Genomic DNA, 18284 nt, shown 5'->3' with positions numbered 1-18284 from the left:
GAGGCACAGAGAAGTAAAGTGACTCGCCCAGGGTCACACAGCAGACAATTGGTATAGCCGGGATTAGAATCCACGTCTTTCTGACTCATAAGCCCGGGCTCTATCCACTAGGCCATGCTGCTTCCCACAATGTGTACTGCATCGACTGCACTTGACACTGCCACCGCAACTGTGCTAAATGCTGTGGTAGACAGTGGGATATGGCCCTATCCCCCAACTAGCTACTCTCCTACTACCTCCTAGTCCGCACACTTCGCTCCTCTAATGCCAAACTTCTCACTGTGCCTCCATCTCGTCTGTTTGTCCGCTGACTCTCGCCCATGTCCTATCTCTTGCCTGGAATGCCCTCCCTCCTCATATCTTTTCAAAGCCTTACTAAAGGCACATCTCCTCCAAGAGGCCTTCCTTCCATAAACCCTCCTTTCCTCTTCTCCCACTCCCTTCTGCGTCACCCTGACAAGCTCCTCCTTTTATTCATAATAATAATAATAATTATGGTATTAAGCACTTACTATGTGCCAAGCACTGTTCTAAGCACTGGGGGGGATACACGGTGATCTGGTTGTCCCACGTGGGGCTCACAGGCTTAATCCCCATTTTACAGATGAGGGAACTGAGGCACAGAGAAGTGAAGTGACTTGCCCAAAGTCACACAGCTGACAATTGGCAGAGCCAGGACCTTGGACTCCACTGAGCCACGCTGCTTCTCAAGTGCTCATCCCTCCCACCCCCAGAGCACTTATGTCCACAGTTGCAATTTATTCATTTATAGTGATGTCTGTCTCCCTCTCTAGACTGTAAGCTCGTTGTGGGCAGGGAATGCGTCGGTTATAATGTTAAATAGTACTCTCCCAGGCGCTTAGTATAGTGCTCTGAACACGGTGAGCACTAAATGAATAGGATTGACTTACTGGGGGGTGGGGGAATCATCTCCTGGCAGCTGGCCCAGAGTCCCCTACTGTGTGGGGTAGCTGGGTCCCAGCTACTAAAAGGTCACAAGCTGGTTCTGTACATTATTTACTATTCTATTTATTTTGTTAATGATGTGCACTTAGCTTTAATTCTATTTGTTCTGACGATGGGACACCTGTCCACATGTTTTGTTTTGTTGTCTGTCTCCCCCTTCTAGACTGTGACCTTGTTGTTGGGTAGGGACCGTCTCTATATGTTCTAACTCTTCCCTCTGGCTCTCTCCTCCTCTTTTTCTTCTCTCCATTTCCCTTCCACCTCCCTTTGCCTAAGGGGTGACAAGATGGTCCCCCTCACGGTTGATCTAGATGGCAGACAGTTAATATTAATAATAATAATAGTACTTGTTATGTGCTTACTATGTGCCAGGCACTGCTCTAAGTACTCAGGTAGATACAAGTTAATCAGGTTGGACACAGTTCCTGTCCCACATGGGGCTCCCACTCTCAATCTACCTTTTAAAGATGAGGTAACTGAGGCTCAGAAAAGGGAAGTGACTTACCCAAGGTCTCACAGCAGACATTCTTTCAATTGTATTTATTAATAATAATAATAATAATGATAATGGTATTTATTAAGCGCTTACTATGTGCAGAGCACTGTTCTAAGCGCTGGGGATATACAAGGTGATCAAGTTGTCCCAAGTGGGGCTCACAGTCTTAATCCCCATTTTACAGATGAGGTAACTGAGGCTCAGAGAAGTTAAGTGACTTGCCCAAGGTCACAAAGCAGACATGTGGCGGAGTCGGGATTCGAACCCATGACCTCTGACTCCAAAGCCTGGGCTCTTTTCCACTGAGCCACGCTGCTTCTCACGCTGCTTTATTGAGCGCTTACTGTGTGCAGAGCACTGTACTAATGTGGCTAAGCCGGGAGTAGAACCCATGGTCTTTCTGATTCCCAGGCCCGTGCTCTAACCACTAAGCCACACTGCTTCTCCAGTGTTGGGAAAAGAGGCCAGTGATCAGAGTGAGACTCCCCGAATGACATATTAACCGAGAAGGTGCAACCACCCTTGCCTTGCTTGTGTTCAGATCAGTTGATTTCCTTCCCTTTGGCCCAGTTGATGTCACATGTACCGAAATTCTGAGTCCAGAGGGACACACACTGAAGTGTTTTCATCGTGTCATGGCTCAGTGGAAAAAGCACGGGCTTTGGAGTCACAGGTCATGGGTTCAAATCCTGGCTCTGCCAATTGTCAGCTGTGTGACTTTGGGCAAGTCACTTAACTTCTCTGGGCCTCATTTCCCTCATCTGTAAAATGGGGTTTAAGACTGTGAGCCCCATGTGGGACAACCAGATCACCTCGTATCCCCCCAGCGCTTAGAACAGTGCTTTGCATGTAGTAAGCGCTTAACAATACCATCATTATTTTTATTATTAGATACCCAGACCGTGTGTGTGTGTGCGCACGGGCGTGTGTGTCTGTGTGTGTGTGTGTGTGTGTGTGTGTGTGTGTGTGAGAGAGTTTTCATTGGGCAGGAGGCTGAAGGGCAGGAAAAGGGAGAATGGGGATGGGGAAAGCGACTGCCTTTTATCCCAGAGTGATGATGACGACTATGGTATTTCTTAAGTGCTTACTATGTGCCACACACTGTAGTAAGCACTGGGGTGGATACAAGCAAATCGGGTTGGGCACAGCCCCTGTCCCACATGGGGCTCACAGTCTTAATCCCCATTTTCCAGATGAGGTAACTGAGGCCCAGAAGCGAAGTGATTTGCCTAAGGTCACACAGCAGACAAAGGGTGGAGCCTGGATTAAAACCCAAGTCCTTCTGAGTTCCAGGCCTGTGCTCTATCCACTAGGCCAAGTTGCTTCTCCTCAATAAAAACATGAAGGTTGGTTAAGTTTGACCTCTTTAAACTGAAGACCGTGAAAGCCAACGCAATGTTCTCAGTACACAGGAGTTTACTCTATAATGAGGGAGGCAAACATAAACAAATTTACAACTAGGGAGTTTGCAATTAAATGAAGTGGGCCGATATAACCTGTGAGCTAAAGAGGGTGTAAATAAACTCATAAATGCTGGTTGGTTGCCAGGTTCAGGGTACTGGGAAATTACCTGGGGAAAGCTTGTAGTTGTAGGTACAAGTTAATCAGATCAGACACAGTCTGATCCCAGTCCTAGGGGAGGGAGAACAGGTATTTTTACAGATGAGGCACTGAGGCACAGAGAAGTTAAGTGACCATCCGGTAAGTGACGGAGCTGGAATTAGAACCCAGGAATCCTGATTTCCGAGACCTGTGTTCTTTCCACATGGCTATGCCCCATTGCTAAAAAGAATAATGGCATCTGCGATAGCCTTTGCAATGAGGAAGGCTAACCAGGCCTCTGCCTCTCCCTTGGTATAGATATCTGTTGTACCTTATCCTTCTTGGCCTCACTAACATACATCTTTGTGCCAGAGAAATTACTGAAGGTAAATGTGAATTGGGAGAAAGCGAGTGAGCGAGCGAGAGAGAAGGTCTATGGGAGGAAGGAGAGTGCTGGAGAAGATACTGAGGTAAATGTGAATTGGAAGAAAGCGAGGTAGAGGGAGAAGGTCTATGGGAGGAAGGAGAGTGCTGGCATCGCTGCACAGCAGGCAGAGAAAAAAGCACTTCTCCAGACTCCTGCTTAAGTAAACGATTGAGGAACTCTGACACACAGTTAGGCACAATCTCTGAGAGATGTGGAGACAAACACACACAAAACTGTGAAGACAGGGTGGGCTGGACTTGGTCAGAAACCGGCTCCGTCATGCTAAAGGCCTCTTTAGCGTCGGGACAGACTATGATGGGCAGACCTTAGAGACGTCAGCATTCCCCAGCCATCAGCTCTGGGCAGTCAATCAATCAATCAATCATATTTACTGAGCACTTACTGTGTGCAGAGCACTGTACTAAGCGCTTGGGAAGTACAAGTTGGCAACATATAGAGACAGTCCCTACCCAACAGTGGGCTCACAGTTTAAAAGTCACAGTCACACACTGGTCATTGTTCCCACCCTCCCCAAGGCTGTTTCAGACTCTCCTCTCCCTCTCTTGGCTCATCTTTCTCACTAAAGGACAACCTTTAACCCCATAGATGTTTTAACCCTGCTAAAACATTTGGGCTTTTGTGCATTCCAAACTGGCTGCTAAAACCTCCAAGCTGAATAAAAACAAACCCACATATCCAACCTTCTGCCTGCGTATAAGTGAAAGACGAGGAATGGAACGCCAAGTAGGGGATTCAAACACAATGAAAATCATTATGTAGCAAACTACAAACTGAATATATTATGTGTATTTTGTGTTGGGTTGTGTGTATTTTGTTTCCTTCTCTCTGCTCTTAAGTCATGAGTTTCACATGCCCGCGAATCTGGAGGACAGGCAGTTAAAGACACACTCACAGATGCACACGTGCACACCCCACCCCCAAATACTGTGAGACAATCCCAGTAAAATTCCTCTCACTCACAAGAAGCAGCATGAGAGTAGATAGAGCACAGGAGATCTTATGACAAGTCACTTCACTTCTCTGCCTCGTTACCTCATCTGTAAAATGGGAATTAAGGCTGTGAGCCCCATGTGGAACAGAGACTGTGTCCAACCTGATTAGTTGTATCTACCCTACTGTTCAGAAGAATGTCTGGCACAGAGTGAGTGCTTAACAAATACCATAACCATCCCCCCTCATAAAAAAACCACTCTGGTTTCACCAAAGTTTTGGGAAATGAGGAAAGCAATGTTGGGCTGGGAGCTGAGGCCCTATATTCATTCATTCAATCATATTTATTCAATCATTCATTCAATCGTATTTATTGAGCACATACTGTGTGCAGAGCACTGTACTAAGCGCTTGGGAAGTACGAGTTGGCAACACATAGAGACGGTCCCTACCCAACAAGTGTGCAGAACACTTTACTAAGCACTTGGGAGAGTACAGTACAACAATAAACAGACACATTCCCTGCCCACAACGAGTTTACAGTCTAGAAGCGGGGCGATAGACATTAATATAAACGAATAAATTACAGATATGGGCATATAAGTGCTGTGAGGCTGGGATGGGGGATGACCAAAGGCGGAAAGTTGGGGAGACACAGAAGGGAGTGGGAGAAGAGGAATGGGGGGCTTAGTCAGGGATGGCCTCTTGGAGAAGATGTGCCTTCAATATGGCTTTGAAGTGGGGGAGAGTCACTGCTTGTCAGATTTGAGGGGGGAAGGAGTTCCAGGGGTCATGGGCGAGGGGTCGGTGGTGATATAGATAAGATCGAGGCACACTGAGAAGGTTAGCATTAGAGGAGCAAAGTGTGTGGGCTGGATTGCAGTAGGAGAGTAGCAAGGTGAGGAAGGAGAGCGCAAGGTGATTGAGGGCTTTAAAGCCCATATAACATCACTGAGTATGATGTGGGTCAAAATCTTGTAAATACTGGTTGTTGCTTTTTTCTTTTAGAGTTCCACATGAACACTGGAAAGGGAGGGGGGCCAGTGGGGTGATGGGGGGGATAGGTAGGAATTCCAGCAGTAGTTCCCAAATGCCGAATGAGCCGTTGTGAGAGCTGCTGGGTTGGAAGACACCGCTGACAGGGAAAGATGCCTTTTCTGAGAGATGCTAAGGAATTAGCTCTGGATCTTGACGCAGTGACTTGGCTGGAGAAGCAGCAGGGCCTAGTGGCAACAGCGTGGTCTTGGGAGTCAGAGGACCTGGGTTCTAATCTCACCTCCACCACTTCAAGGCTGTCCATCACCTTGCCCCTCCTACCTCACCTCCCCTCTCTCCTTCTCCAGCCCAGCCTGCACACTCTGCTCCTCTGCCGCCGCTAACCTCCTCACTGTGCCTCGTTCTCGCCTATCATTCATTCATTCATTCAATCATATTTATTGAGCGCTTACTGTGTGCAGAGCACTGTACTAAGTGCTTGGGAAGTACACGGCCTATCCTGCTGTTGACCCCTGGCCCACGTCCTACCCCTGGCCTGGAATGCCCTCCCTCCGCACATCCGCCAAACTAGCTCTCTTCCCCCCTTCAAAGCCCTACTGAGAGTTCACCTCCTCCAGGAGGCCTTCCCAGACTGAGCTCCCCCTTTCCTCTGCTCCTCCTCCCATCCCTATTGCCCCGACTCCTTCCATCTGCTTTACCCCCTCCCCACCCCAAAGCACTTATGTATATATGTACATATTTATTATTCTATTTATTTTATTAATGATGTGTAGATATCTATAATTCTATTCATTTATATTGATGCTATTGATGCCTGTCTACTTGTTTTGTTTTGTTGTCTGTCTCCCCCACTTCTAGACTGTGAGCCTGTGGTTGGGTAGGGATTGTCTCTCTGTTGCCGAACTGTACTGTCCAAGCGCTTAGTACAGTGCTCTGCACACAGTAAGAGCTCAATAAATACAACTAAATGAATGAACTTGTCTGCTGTGTGACCTTGGGCAAGTCACTTAAATTCTCTATGCCTCAGGTACTTCATCTGTAAAATGGGGATTAAGATTGTGAGCCCCATGTGGGATAGGGACTGTGTCCATCTTATTTACCTTGAATCTAGCCCATCACTTAGAACAGTCCTTGGCACATAGTAAGCGCTTAACAAATACCATGATTATTATTGTTATTACTGTCCCACTGGTGGCCAAGGATGAGGAGGCCTCTCTGGTGTCATTGCTCAATTGCCAGTTGCACAATAAAACACTGACCCTCCCGTATGACACTCACAACCCTAATGAAATTCTGGACATCTCTCTATTCAGACTTCTTCAGACTGGCTTATACAAGTTTCAACTTGCGTCTTCCTTCTTTAGTGAAGCATGAAGTACTCTGTGTGGTAACAAAAATAATGATAATAATAAAAATTGTGGCATTTGTTAAGCACTTACTATGTGCCAGGGTGGATACAAGTAAACTGTTTTGTACGCAGTCCCTGGTCCATGCGGGGCTCACAGTCTCAATCCCCATTTTACAGATGAGTAAATGAGGCCTGGAGAAGTGAAGTGTCTTGCCCAAGGTCATACCGCAGACACAGAGAAGCAGCGTGGCTCAGTGAAAATATCACGGGCTTGGGAGCCAGAGGTCATGGGTTCTAATCCTGGCTCCGACACTTGTCTGCTGGGTGATTTTGGGCAAGTCATTTCACTTCTCTGGGCCTCAGTTCCCTCTTCCGAAAAATGGGGAGGAAGACTGTAAGCCCCACATGGGACAACCTAATTACCTTGTATCCCCCCCAGTGCTTGGCACATAGTAAGCGCTTAACAAATACCCGTCATTATTATTATTATTATTACGTGGCAGAGCTGGGATTAGAACCCATGACCTTCTGACACCCAGACCAATGTTCTATCCACTAGACCACACTGCTTCTCTGCGCTCTGAGACCACCCCAAACGCGTGAGAGATAAATCCAGGCCTGACCCAGATGAGGTAAGTGGAAAAACCAGTCATCAAGATTTTTCTACTCGTACAACTAAGCATTGCCTAGCCATTCAAGAGCAGCAACTGAGATAGAGGACCACAGGCATTAGGACAGTGGCTTCTTTTGAAGTGATGCTGTACGCAACCTGCTTTGCCATACAGACTTTGCCATGGCTTTGAAAGAAAGCCCTGACTGTCTACTGCGATTCGATCACTGGCAAAGAAGGCTATTTTTAAAATGGTATTTCTTAAGCTCTTGCTACTGTCTTGTCTTGCTCTTGACTACATGTTTTGTTTTGTTGTCCATCTCCCCCTTCTAGACTGTGAGCCCGTTGTGGGTTAGGGACCGTCTCCATATGTTGCCGACTTGTACTTCCCAAGTGCTTAGTACAGTGCTCTGCACACAGTAAGCGCTCAGTAAATATGATTGAATGAATGAACGCTATGTGTCAAGTGCTGTTTTTAGCACTGGGGTAGATACAAGTTAATCAGGCTGGATACAGTCTCCATCCCACGAGGGGTTCATCGTCTAACTAGGAGGGAGAACAGGTACTGCATCCCCATTGTGCAGTTGAGGAAACTAAGGCATAGAGAAGTGAAGTGTCACACAGCAGGCCAGTGGTGGAGCCGGGATTAGGACCCAGGTCCTCTGACTCTCAGACTCCTGCTCCTTCCACGAGGCCACTAATGCTATCAGGTTGGACAGAGCTGATTAAGCGAGGTGATCGGTATTTGGGGACAGGGTGACCTCTGGCCAATTTCATTCACTCTTGCCATTGGTTTCCTGGACCTGGGTGCGGCCACCACCTCCCGGGACACGTTCATGGAGAAGGACCTTCCAAGCTCTTGGTTAATAATGATAATAATAGTAATCATAACTGTGGGATTTGTTAAGCACTTAGTATGTGCCACGCACTATACTAAGCATTCATTCATTCAATCGTATTTATTGAGCACTTACTGTGTGCAGAGCACTGTACTAAGTGCTTGGGAAGTACAAGCACTCTGTACTAAGCGCTGGGGTAGGCCCAAGCAAATCAGGTTGGACACACAGTCCCTGTCCCATGTGGGGCTCACAGTCTCAGTATTCCTTTTAGAGATGAGGTAACTGAGCCCGCTGTTGGGTAGGGACCGTCTCTATATGTTGCCAGCTTGTACTTCCCAAGCGCTTAGTACAGTGCTCTGCACACAGTAAGTGCTCAATAAATACGATTGAATGAATGAACTGAGGCACAGGGATGTGAAATGACTTTCCCAAGGTCACACAGCATACAAGTGGCGGAGCCAGGATTAGAATCCATGACCTTCTGATTCCCAGGCCCACGCTCTATCCATTACATCATGCTGCTTCTCAGTTGGCTCCTTACAGCCTTGCCCCTTCATGCCACAGCTCAGTAGCCCCCGTGGTCCTCTGGTTCACAAGCACCCCACCCTCACCACATCTACGGAGCCTTGCCCACTCTACAGCTGTGCCCTGGCAGATCTGTCTCCATGTTTTGTTTTCTAGTCTTCTAGACTGTGAGCCCACTGTTGGGTAGGGACTGTCTCTATATGTTGCCAACTTGTACTTCCCAAGCACTTAGTATAGTGCTCTGCACACAGTAAGCACTCAATAAATATGATTGATTGATTGATTTGTTTTGTTGTCTGTCTCCCCCTTCTAGACTGTGAGCCTGGTGTTGGGTAGGGACCGTCTCTATATGTTCCCGACTTGTACTTCCCAAGAGCTTAGTACAGTGCTCTGCACACAGTAAGCACTCAATAAATACGATTGAATCAATGAACGAATGAATCTGTGATGGGAGAACCCGCACTCAGGATGGTTTTTCCACTGGGTAAAATCAGGCACTCGGGGAGGGCCAAATCAGTTTCTATTATCATCGTCTTTGAAAACTGGTACTTGTGAGGCATGAATAGGGATTTTCTTAGGAACATTAGCAAGTAATGCTGGTTTCTTTAACCTGCAACCGGCTCTCAATAATACCACGGATTTAGAGAAAGTTTTTGTTTTTTGCATATGGTTTTGCATCATCATCATCATCAATCGTATTTATTGAGCGCTTACTGTGTGCAGAGCACTGTACTAAGCGCTTGGGAAGTACAAGCTGGCAACATATAGAGACAGTCCCTACCCTTTTGCATGACACTACATTTTGTCCACACAATACTCTTGTCACTTAAGGAGAGGAAGATACTATTATCATCCCCACTTTGGGGGTGAGGCTACTGAGGCCCAGAGAGATTCATTTTCTTGCCTAAAGCAACACAGCGGGTGAAGGGCAGAGCTGGGACTAGAACCAGACTCAGGCGACTGTCATGGATGGCCCTGCCTCCTTGCTAATCCATCCGTCGATTATCCCAGCTCCTTGTTTCTCATTTCCCTCACTTAAAGTCTGTGGGTTTTTCCCTGAGCTACCGCTAGGTCAATCAATTGATGCGGAAACTAAAAACTGTTCTCAATTGATGATTGATGATCGCTCTGGTGATTGGTTCGGTGAGCAAAATTTGGTGAGGGAGGAGAGGAAGCTATTGCTTAAAATGAATTTCTGGGGATTAACGCTTATTGAGAGATGGCTGTATTTTCCTAGATATACTTGGCAGAGTGTAACCTCCTTGTGGGCAGGGAACTTATCCCTTTATTCTTTATTCAAGTGCTTAGTACGGTGTTCTGCAACAAGTGGCTGCTCAAAAAATACTGCTATCATTTCTTCTCCTCCTCCCAATACTTCTAGTGCTAAATTCTAGAGAGAACTAGGCTCATAGATTTGGGGAAGTTTTTGCAAAAGTTTGCAAGCACCATGAACTGTCATCCTGGAAGCCCCCAGATTTTGTCCTAAGCATCATCTAATCCTTCCTCTTTCCACATTATTGCCTTGAAAAGGGACAAGGGACAGAAATTCAACTGCGTTTGTTAGGGAATACTATGTTTCAAGCCCTTTTCTAAGCCCTGGGGTAGATTCACGACAATCAGGTTGGACATAATAATTAATAATTATGGTATTTGTTACCATACCTCATTTTACAGATGAGATAACTGAGGGACAGAGAAGTGAAATGACTTGCCCAAGGTCACTCAGCAGACTAATGGCGGAGAGGGATTAGAACCCATGACCTTCTGAATCCCAGGCCTGTCATCTATCCACTACACCATGCTGCTTCTCTAGTCCCTGACCACATGTGGCTCACAGTCTAAGAAGGAGGGAGAACAGGTATTAAATCTCCATTCTACAGATGACGAAACTAAGTCACAGAGAAGTTAAGTGACTTGCCCAAGGTCACACAGCAGGCAACCGGCGGCACCGGGACTAGAACACAGATCTCTGACTTTCCACTAGGCCATGCTGCTTCTTGATTTCTCTCGTTTTCCTTTTCCTTTCTAACTCCTTAGTTCCGACTACAAATTCCCCCTGCAGACATCTCTGTTACCAAAATTCTGAAGGAGGCAAAGCAAAAAAAAAAAGAAAAATAAATCCACACAAACTAACATGTATCCTGAGGTCAAGTAGCTTTGTAATTTCCAGCCATCAGAAAGAGCATTACTTGTTACCTCCACAATTTCTTCCTTCTCCAGGCGAAGGAGTCAGTAATGGAATGGTGGCTTTATTTTGTTAGAAACAGGCTAGATGAAGTTAAAAATATAGTAGGGAACTGATTAACCAGGTATATTGTCTGGGGTTTAACAACTACCAAAAAGGAATAAAGAAAAAAAAAAGACAGCCTCTAATACCCGAGATAATATAGCAAAACTGGGCCTAACTGCAACAACCAGACAAAAATGAATTTGGAGAGAAGCAGCGTGGCTCAGTGGAAAGAACACGGGCTTTGGAGTCAGAGGTCAGGGGTTCATTCATTCATTTATTCATTCAATTGAATTTATTGAGTGCTACTGTATGCAGAGCACTGTACTAAGCACTTGGGAAGTACAAGTTGGCAACATATAGAGATGGTCCCTACCCAACAACGGGCTCACAGTCTAGAAGGGGAAGACAGACAACAAAACAAAACATGTGGTCAGGTGTCAAGTCATCAGAATAAATATAAGTAAAGCTAGATGCACATCACTGACAAAATAAATAGAATAGTAGATATGTACAAGTAAAATAGAGTAATAAATCTGTACAAACATATATACAGGTGCTGTGGGGAGGGGAAGGAGGTAGGGTGGGGGGGATGGGGAGGGGGAGAGGAAAAAGGGGGTGGGGTCTGGGAAGGCCTCCTGGAGGAGGTGAGCTCTCAGTAGGGCTTTGAAGGGAGGAAGAGAGCTAGCTTGGCGGATGTGCGGAGGGAGGGCATTCCAGGCCAGGGGGAGGACGTGGGCTGGGGGTCGACGGCAGTTCAAATCCCGGCTCCTCCAATTGTCAGCTGTGTGACTTTGGGCAAGCCACTTAACTTCTCTGTGCCTCGGTTACCTCATCTGTAAAATGGGGATTATGCCTGTGAGTCCCCTGTGGGACAACCTGATACCTTGTAACCTCCCCAGTGCTTCGAGCAGTGTTTTGCACATAGTAAGTGCTTTATTAAAAGCCATCATCATCATCAAATGTGGATTAGCCAAAGAAGCCTCAGATTCTGGATTAAAATGCACCGGATTAATTTGGATCATTAAAATAGTTAGACTCAATTTAAAAACTCACATTTCAGAGGACTAAAATCCCAGGGCAGGTTTAGGCATTCTCATTTGCAACCTGCTTTGTGGAAGTCTCAGCCCCCACCTGCCTGTAGACTGCAAGGATTCTGAGGGAAGGGATTGGGTTTACCAAATCTACTGTATTGTACTTTCCCAAGTGCTAAGTACAATGTTGTGCACGCAGTAAGAGCTCAATAAATACCACTGAATTGATGGAATTGATACTTCTCTCTTCACCCCCTTCTTCCCAATCTACACTTTTGGCTCCTCTCAATCTCACCTTGAAACTATACCTCACTCTGTTCTCTCCCACCCTAGCCCCTGGTTCACACCCTTCCCCCTGCTAGGAACCCCCTCTGTGCCCTCCGAATCCATCAGCCCTTCCTAAATAAAATCCCACTCCCCCTCAGAAGACTTCCCTGATTAATTCACAACTTTCCAGTCTCGTCTCCCCGACATCACCCTCTGCACTGATGTACACTTGTATGTTCTGATTTGTACATATTTAACTATATGAGTTATTTCTTCAGCCAAGTCATTCTGATGAATTTGTACTGTTTCTTACCCTTACTTTCACTTTGGCAGCCATGTTTGCCAGCTTCCTTCATTAAGCTGTAATAATAATAATGGTATTTGTTAAGCGCTTACTATGTGCAAAGCACTGTTCTAAGCGCTGGGGGGATACAAGCTGATCAGGTTGTCCCATATGGGGCTCACAGTCTTAATCCCCATTTTACAGATGAGGGAACTGAGGCACAGAGAAGTGAAGTGAGTTGCCCAAAGTCACACATTTGACAATTGGTGGAGCCGGGATTTGAACCCCTGACCTCTGACTCCAAAGCCTGGGCTCTTTCCACTGAGCCACGGTGCTTCTCTAGTTGCAAATCTAATGAACATCCGCCAAACTAGCTCTCTTCCTCCCTTCAAAGCCCTACTGAGAGCTCACCTCCTCCAGGAGGCCTTCCCAGACTGAGCCCCCTTTTTCCTCTCCCCCTTCATATCCCCTCCGCCCTACCTCCTTCCCCTCCCCACAGCACCTGTATATATGTTTCTACAGATTTATTACTCTATTTATTTTACTTGTACATATCTAGTATTCTATTTATTTTGTCAATGGTGTGCATCTAACTTAACTGTAAGCTCTGTGAGGGCAGAGAATGTGTGTCCTCTTTCTACTGGACTCTCCCAAGTGCTTAGTACAGTGCCTAGTACTAAGTAGGTGCCCAATAAACTGGCACAGAATTCTCTTCACTCATCACATGGGTTGACTCTCTCTCCAATGACCAAGATTAGGATAATATTGCACCCGTAGCCTGCTGACTTTTATTTTATTCTGGTTTTCCAACAGCATCAACACTTCTGCTCCTGAAACAAGTTTTATTACTTGGCAGCTGCATGAGTCTGTCATTATGGCGTGCTTCAAAAAAGGCAAGCCGCCCGTGGGTCTGAACTTTATTTTTGACAGCATATCCTGCTCTGCGGTTTCTTATCGCTTTCTTCTCAAGCGCCTGCCGTTAAAATCGCAACACGTTAGCTCAGTCCTAACCACCGCAGTTCATTTTTCTCTCACCTCCCTTTTGTTGAACACAAAGGCAAATGACAGAAACCAGATCCCCGTGCCATGTGTGGAAGACAAGCACTGTGCTGCGGAGTTATCAAACATGGATTGAAGCGTTCTACTAATCACGGGAACACTGTGGCTTTGTCAGGATGCTAGAAGTGATACCAAAAGAGTCATTTAAACAAATATAAAAATTCCAGCTCTCTGACGAATATGATTTTCCTCTGCATTTTAGCCTGTAGGGAGCTTCTTGATGTTTGCAGCCAAGCACCTGGGCGTGACTTCGAGAGAAACGCAGAAGCAGCTAGTGGAAAGAGCACGGGCCCAGTTGTCAGAGGACCTGAGTCCTAATCCCAACTACGCCACTTGTCTCCTGTGAGACCTTGGGCAAGTCGCTTCACTACTTTGTGCCTCAGTTACTTCATCTGTAAAAATGTGAATTGAGAATTCTGCATTCTTTATTATTATTATTATTATTACTTTTCCCTGCCCACAAGGAGCTAATACTCTTAATAATAATAATAATGGCATTTATTAAGCGCTTACTATGTGCAAAGCACTGTTCTAAGCGCTGAAGGAGCACGATCTATTAGATAAGCTTACAGAACAGTGAGTCAGGGGACCTGGGTTCTAGTGCCAGCTCTGCCACTTCATCATCATCATCAGTGATATTTATTGAACACTTACTAAGTGCAGAGCACTGTACTAAGCACTTGGGGAGAGTTCAATACAACAGAGTTGGCAGACACCTTCCCTGTCCACAATGAGCCACTTCCCTGCTGTGTGACCTTAAGTGAATCAAAGTCTCTGTGCCACAGTTTCATAATCTGTAAAATGGGGACTGGATACCTGTTCTCCCTCCCACTTATACAGTGAGTCCCATACAGGACAGGGACTGTGTTTGACCTGATCTCCCCCTATAACCCTAGAGCAAAGCCCAGTCCTTGGGAAACAGTAACAAATGCTAAGATTAAATTAAATTATTAAATGAATTCCCACCCATATTGCCAGAATGCGACCATCTGTATTGTTCTAACAATTCAAATAGACTCATGCTCACAGTCTAAAGAAAACCAAACAGGATGCTTAATGACTGTCGGGCAGGGTCTTGAAAAAAACAAAATAAGCCCCTCTCTCTGCTTTCTCTAGTCCTTCTGTTGGTTTTTCAGAGAAAAGTGTCTGTGGGGTAACTGTAACTGCATGCAAGGTTTTCTCTTCTTAGCCAAAACCACGGCTGAGAGAGAGTGTAAATTTGCAGGGGGTTTTTAGCCCTGGGATTCTTTAGTTTCTGGGAGACTCCATTATCACAGGCGGTGGTCATTTGGGAGACCCAAAGAAGGAGGGAATCTTCAAAGGGTGGGCAAGAGCACACTGACTCCTGGCTGAGTCTCCCCCTTTTAGACTGTGAGCCCACTGTTGGGTAGGGACTGTCTCTATATGTTGCCACCATGTACTTCCCAAGCGCTTAGTACAGTGCTCTGCACACAGTAAGCGCTCAATAAATACGATTGATGATGATGATGATGATGGCTGAGGCCTCTCGGACTGCGGAACAACACTTCAGTCAAGTTGCTCGGGGTTACAAAGTCCGAGGCCCTGCATTCTCTTTCCCAGATGAGGAGTTCCAGCCTCTCTCCTTCAAAGACTCCTCACCAAAAAGCTCCTGGATTTGAGATTGTGACTGACTCTCTAAAGCCTCAGTGACATGATTGGCTTAGCCAGTGGACAGTATACACACCCACATTATTATTATTGTTGTAATTAGCAATAACAACAATGATAATTAGAAGCAGCATGGGTCAATGGAAGGGCTTTGGAGTCAGAGGTCATGAGTTCAAACCCCGGTTCCGCCAATTGTCAGCTGTGTGGCTTTGGGCAAGTCACTTCACTTCTCTGGGCCTCAGTTCCCTCATCTGTAAAATGGGGATTAAGACTGTGAGCCCCCCCAGGGACAACCTGATCACCTTGTAACCTCCCCAGCGCTTAGAACAGTGCTTTGCACATAGTAAACGCTTAATAAATGTCATTATTATTATTATTATAATTAGGAAGCAGCAGGGCCTAGTGAAAGAGCCCGGGCCTAAGAGTCAGAGGACCTGAGTTCTAAGCTCTGCCACTTGTCTGCTGTGTGACCTTGGGCAAGTCACTTAACTTCTATAGGGCCTCGGTGTCCTCATCTGCAAAATGAGGATTAAATTCTACTCCCTCCTATTTACCTTGTACCCACCCTAGCACTTAACACAAAATCACCTCAGTTCTCTGTGCCTCAGTTATCTCATCCGTAGACTGTGAGCCTGTTGTTGGGTAGAGACCGGCTCTATCTGTTGCCGAATTATACTTTCCAAGCGTTTAGTACAGTGCTCTGCACACAGTAAGCACTCAATAAATGCGACTGAATGAATGCCAGCCGAATTAAGCCCTCTTTTCCCTGGCTCGCTCTTCTTACTGCACCATCTATGCATTTCTCTCTGTGACCCTTGGACATTTGACATTTTCCCTGCCCCCAACCCCCACAGCACTTATGTACATATTTTTAAATTACATATTACAAATTACTTATTGACTCATATTAATGCCTGTCTCTCCCTCTAGACTGTAAGCTCATCGTGGGCAGGGAATGTGTCTGCTAATTCTGTTATATTATGCTCTCCCAAGCACTTAGTACAGTGCTCTGCAAATAGTAAGCGCTCAATAAATATGATTGATTGGCACATAGTAAGAGTTTACCAAGTGCCATTATTAATGAATGAATTAATAAGATATTATTTCTGGTATTATTAATGATTGTGGGATTTGCTATGCACTATGTACCAAGAACTGTACTAACCACTGAAGTAGATAGCTTATTAAGTCAGGCGCAGTCCTTGTCCCACATGAGACTCACAGTCTAAAATGGAAGCAGAACAGGTATTTAATCCCCATTTTACAAATGAGGAAATGGCAATCCAATCTGTCAGTCAATCGTAGTTATTGGGTGCTCATTGTATGCAGAGCACGGTATTAAATACTTGGGAGACTACAAGAGAAGCTCTGTGGAAACAGCACGGGCTTTGGAGTCAGAGGTCATGGGTTCGAATCCTGGCTCTGCCACATGTCTGCTGTGTGACCTTGGGCAAGTCACTTAACTTCTCTGAGCCTCAGTTACCTCATCTGCAAAATGGGGATTAAAACCGTGAGCCCTATGTGGGACAACCTCATTGCCTTGTATCCCCCCAGTGCTTAGAACAGTGCTTTGCACATAGTAAGCACTTAACAAATGCCATTACTATTATTATTACAATATAACAATGTAATGGACACATTCCCTTCCCACAATGGGTTTACGGTATAGATCCAGAGAAGTGAAGTGACTTGGCCAAGGTCACACAGCAGACAAGTGGCAGAGTCAGGATGAGAACCCAAGTCTTCTGACTCCTAGGCCTGGTCTCTTTCCTCTGCAGCTCTTTTTCCCACTCACTCATCAGCCGTCCCCTCGCCCCCCTCCACCTTGGTACAAATTAAGGCCGCGTTCCCTAGAGAAACAGGCTCACCGTCCAGGATGGCCCACTGGCCGTCAATCTCGGTGTGCTTCAGGTAGGAGTCCTCGATGGTGGGGTCGTAGTCCGGCACGAAGATCTTCTGGAAAAACTGAATGGTCAGGGCGCTCTTGCCCACGCCGCCATCTCCCACCACGACCAGCTTGTACGTGGGGAGATTGTCGCTCGGGACAGCACTGGTCGCCATATCTCCTGTGGGGCGGACCTGGGGGAGCAAGAGACGGTGGTTGGATCTCAGGCAAGGTGGGGAGGGAGAAACCTACCCATCAGTGTGGCTCAGTGGAAAGAGACCGGGCTTTGGAGTCAGAGGTCATGGGTTCAAATTCCAGCTCTGACAATTGTCAGCTGTGTGACTTTGGGCAAGTCACTTCACTTCTCTGGGCCTCAGTTACCTCATCTGTAAAATGGGGATTAAGACTGTGAGCCCCCCCGTGGGACAACCTGATCACCCTGTAACCTCCCCAGAGCTTAGAACAGTGCTTTGCACATAGTAGGCGCTTAATGAATGCCATCATTCATCCATTCATTCAATCATATTTATTGAGCGCTTACTGTGTGCAGAGCACTGTACTAAGCACTTGGGAAGTACAAGTTGGCAACATATAGAGACGGTCCCTACGCAACAGCGGGCTCACAGTCTAGAAGGGGGAGACATACAACAAAACATATTAACAAAATAAAATAAATATAATAAATATGTACAAGTAAAATAAGTAGAGTAATAAATATGTACAAACATATATACATATATACATACATGCAGGTGCTGTGGGGAGGGGAAGGAGGTAAGGCGGGGGAATGGGGAGGGGGAGGAGGGGGAGAGGAAAGAGGGGGCTCAGTCTGGGAAGGCCTCCTGGAGGAGATGAGCTCTCAGTAGGTCTTTGAAGGGAAAATGAGAGCTAGCTTGGCGGATGTGCGGAGGGAGGGCATTCCAGGCCAGGGAGAGGACCTGGGCCGGGGGTCGACGGCAGGACAGGTGAGAATGAGGCACAGTGAGGAGGTTAGCAGCAGAGGAGCAGAGGGTGTGGGCTGGGCTGGAGAAGGACAGAAGGGAGGTGAGGTAGGAGGGGGAGAGGTGATGGACAGCCTTGAAGCCGAGTGAGGAGTTTTTCCTTGATTCGTAGGTTGACAGGCAACCACTGGAGGTTTTTGAGGAGGAGAGTAACATGCCCAGAGCGTTTCTGCACAAAGACGATCCAGGCAGCAGCGTG

General features: G+C 46.4%; 1 protein-coding gene across 1 annotated transcript in view; it reads right to left on the bottom strand.

Annotated features, from left to right (window-relative positions):
* The window catches only part of MRAS (muscle RAS oncogene homolog), an 85669-nt gene extending 68391 nt beyond the window's left edge, over window positions 1-17278 (bottom strand). The window contains exon 1 of the mRNA XM_038746117.1: window positions 17068-17278. Within this exon, the coding sequence (XP_038602045.1) occupies window positions 17068-17260 (193 nt within the window). The 5' untranslated portion in view covers window positions 17261-17278. The remainder of the gene's footprint in view (window positions 1-17067) is intronic.
* Window positions 17279-18284: the final 1006 nt, after the last annotated feature.

The sequence above is a fragment of the Tachyglossus aculeatus genome, chromosome 1 (genome assembly GCF_015852505.1).
Source record: "Tachyglossus aculeatus isolate mTacAcu1 chromosome 1, mTacAcu1.pri, whole genome shotgun sequence".
NCBI lineage: Eukaryota > Metazoa > Chordata > Mammalia > Monotremata > Tachyglossidae > Tachyglossus > Tachyglossus aculeatus.
This window is presented reverse-complemented; position numbering and strand designations above follow the sequence as displayed.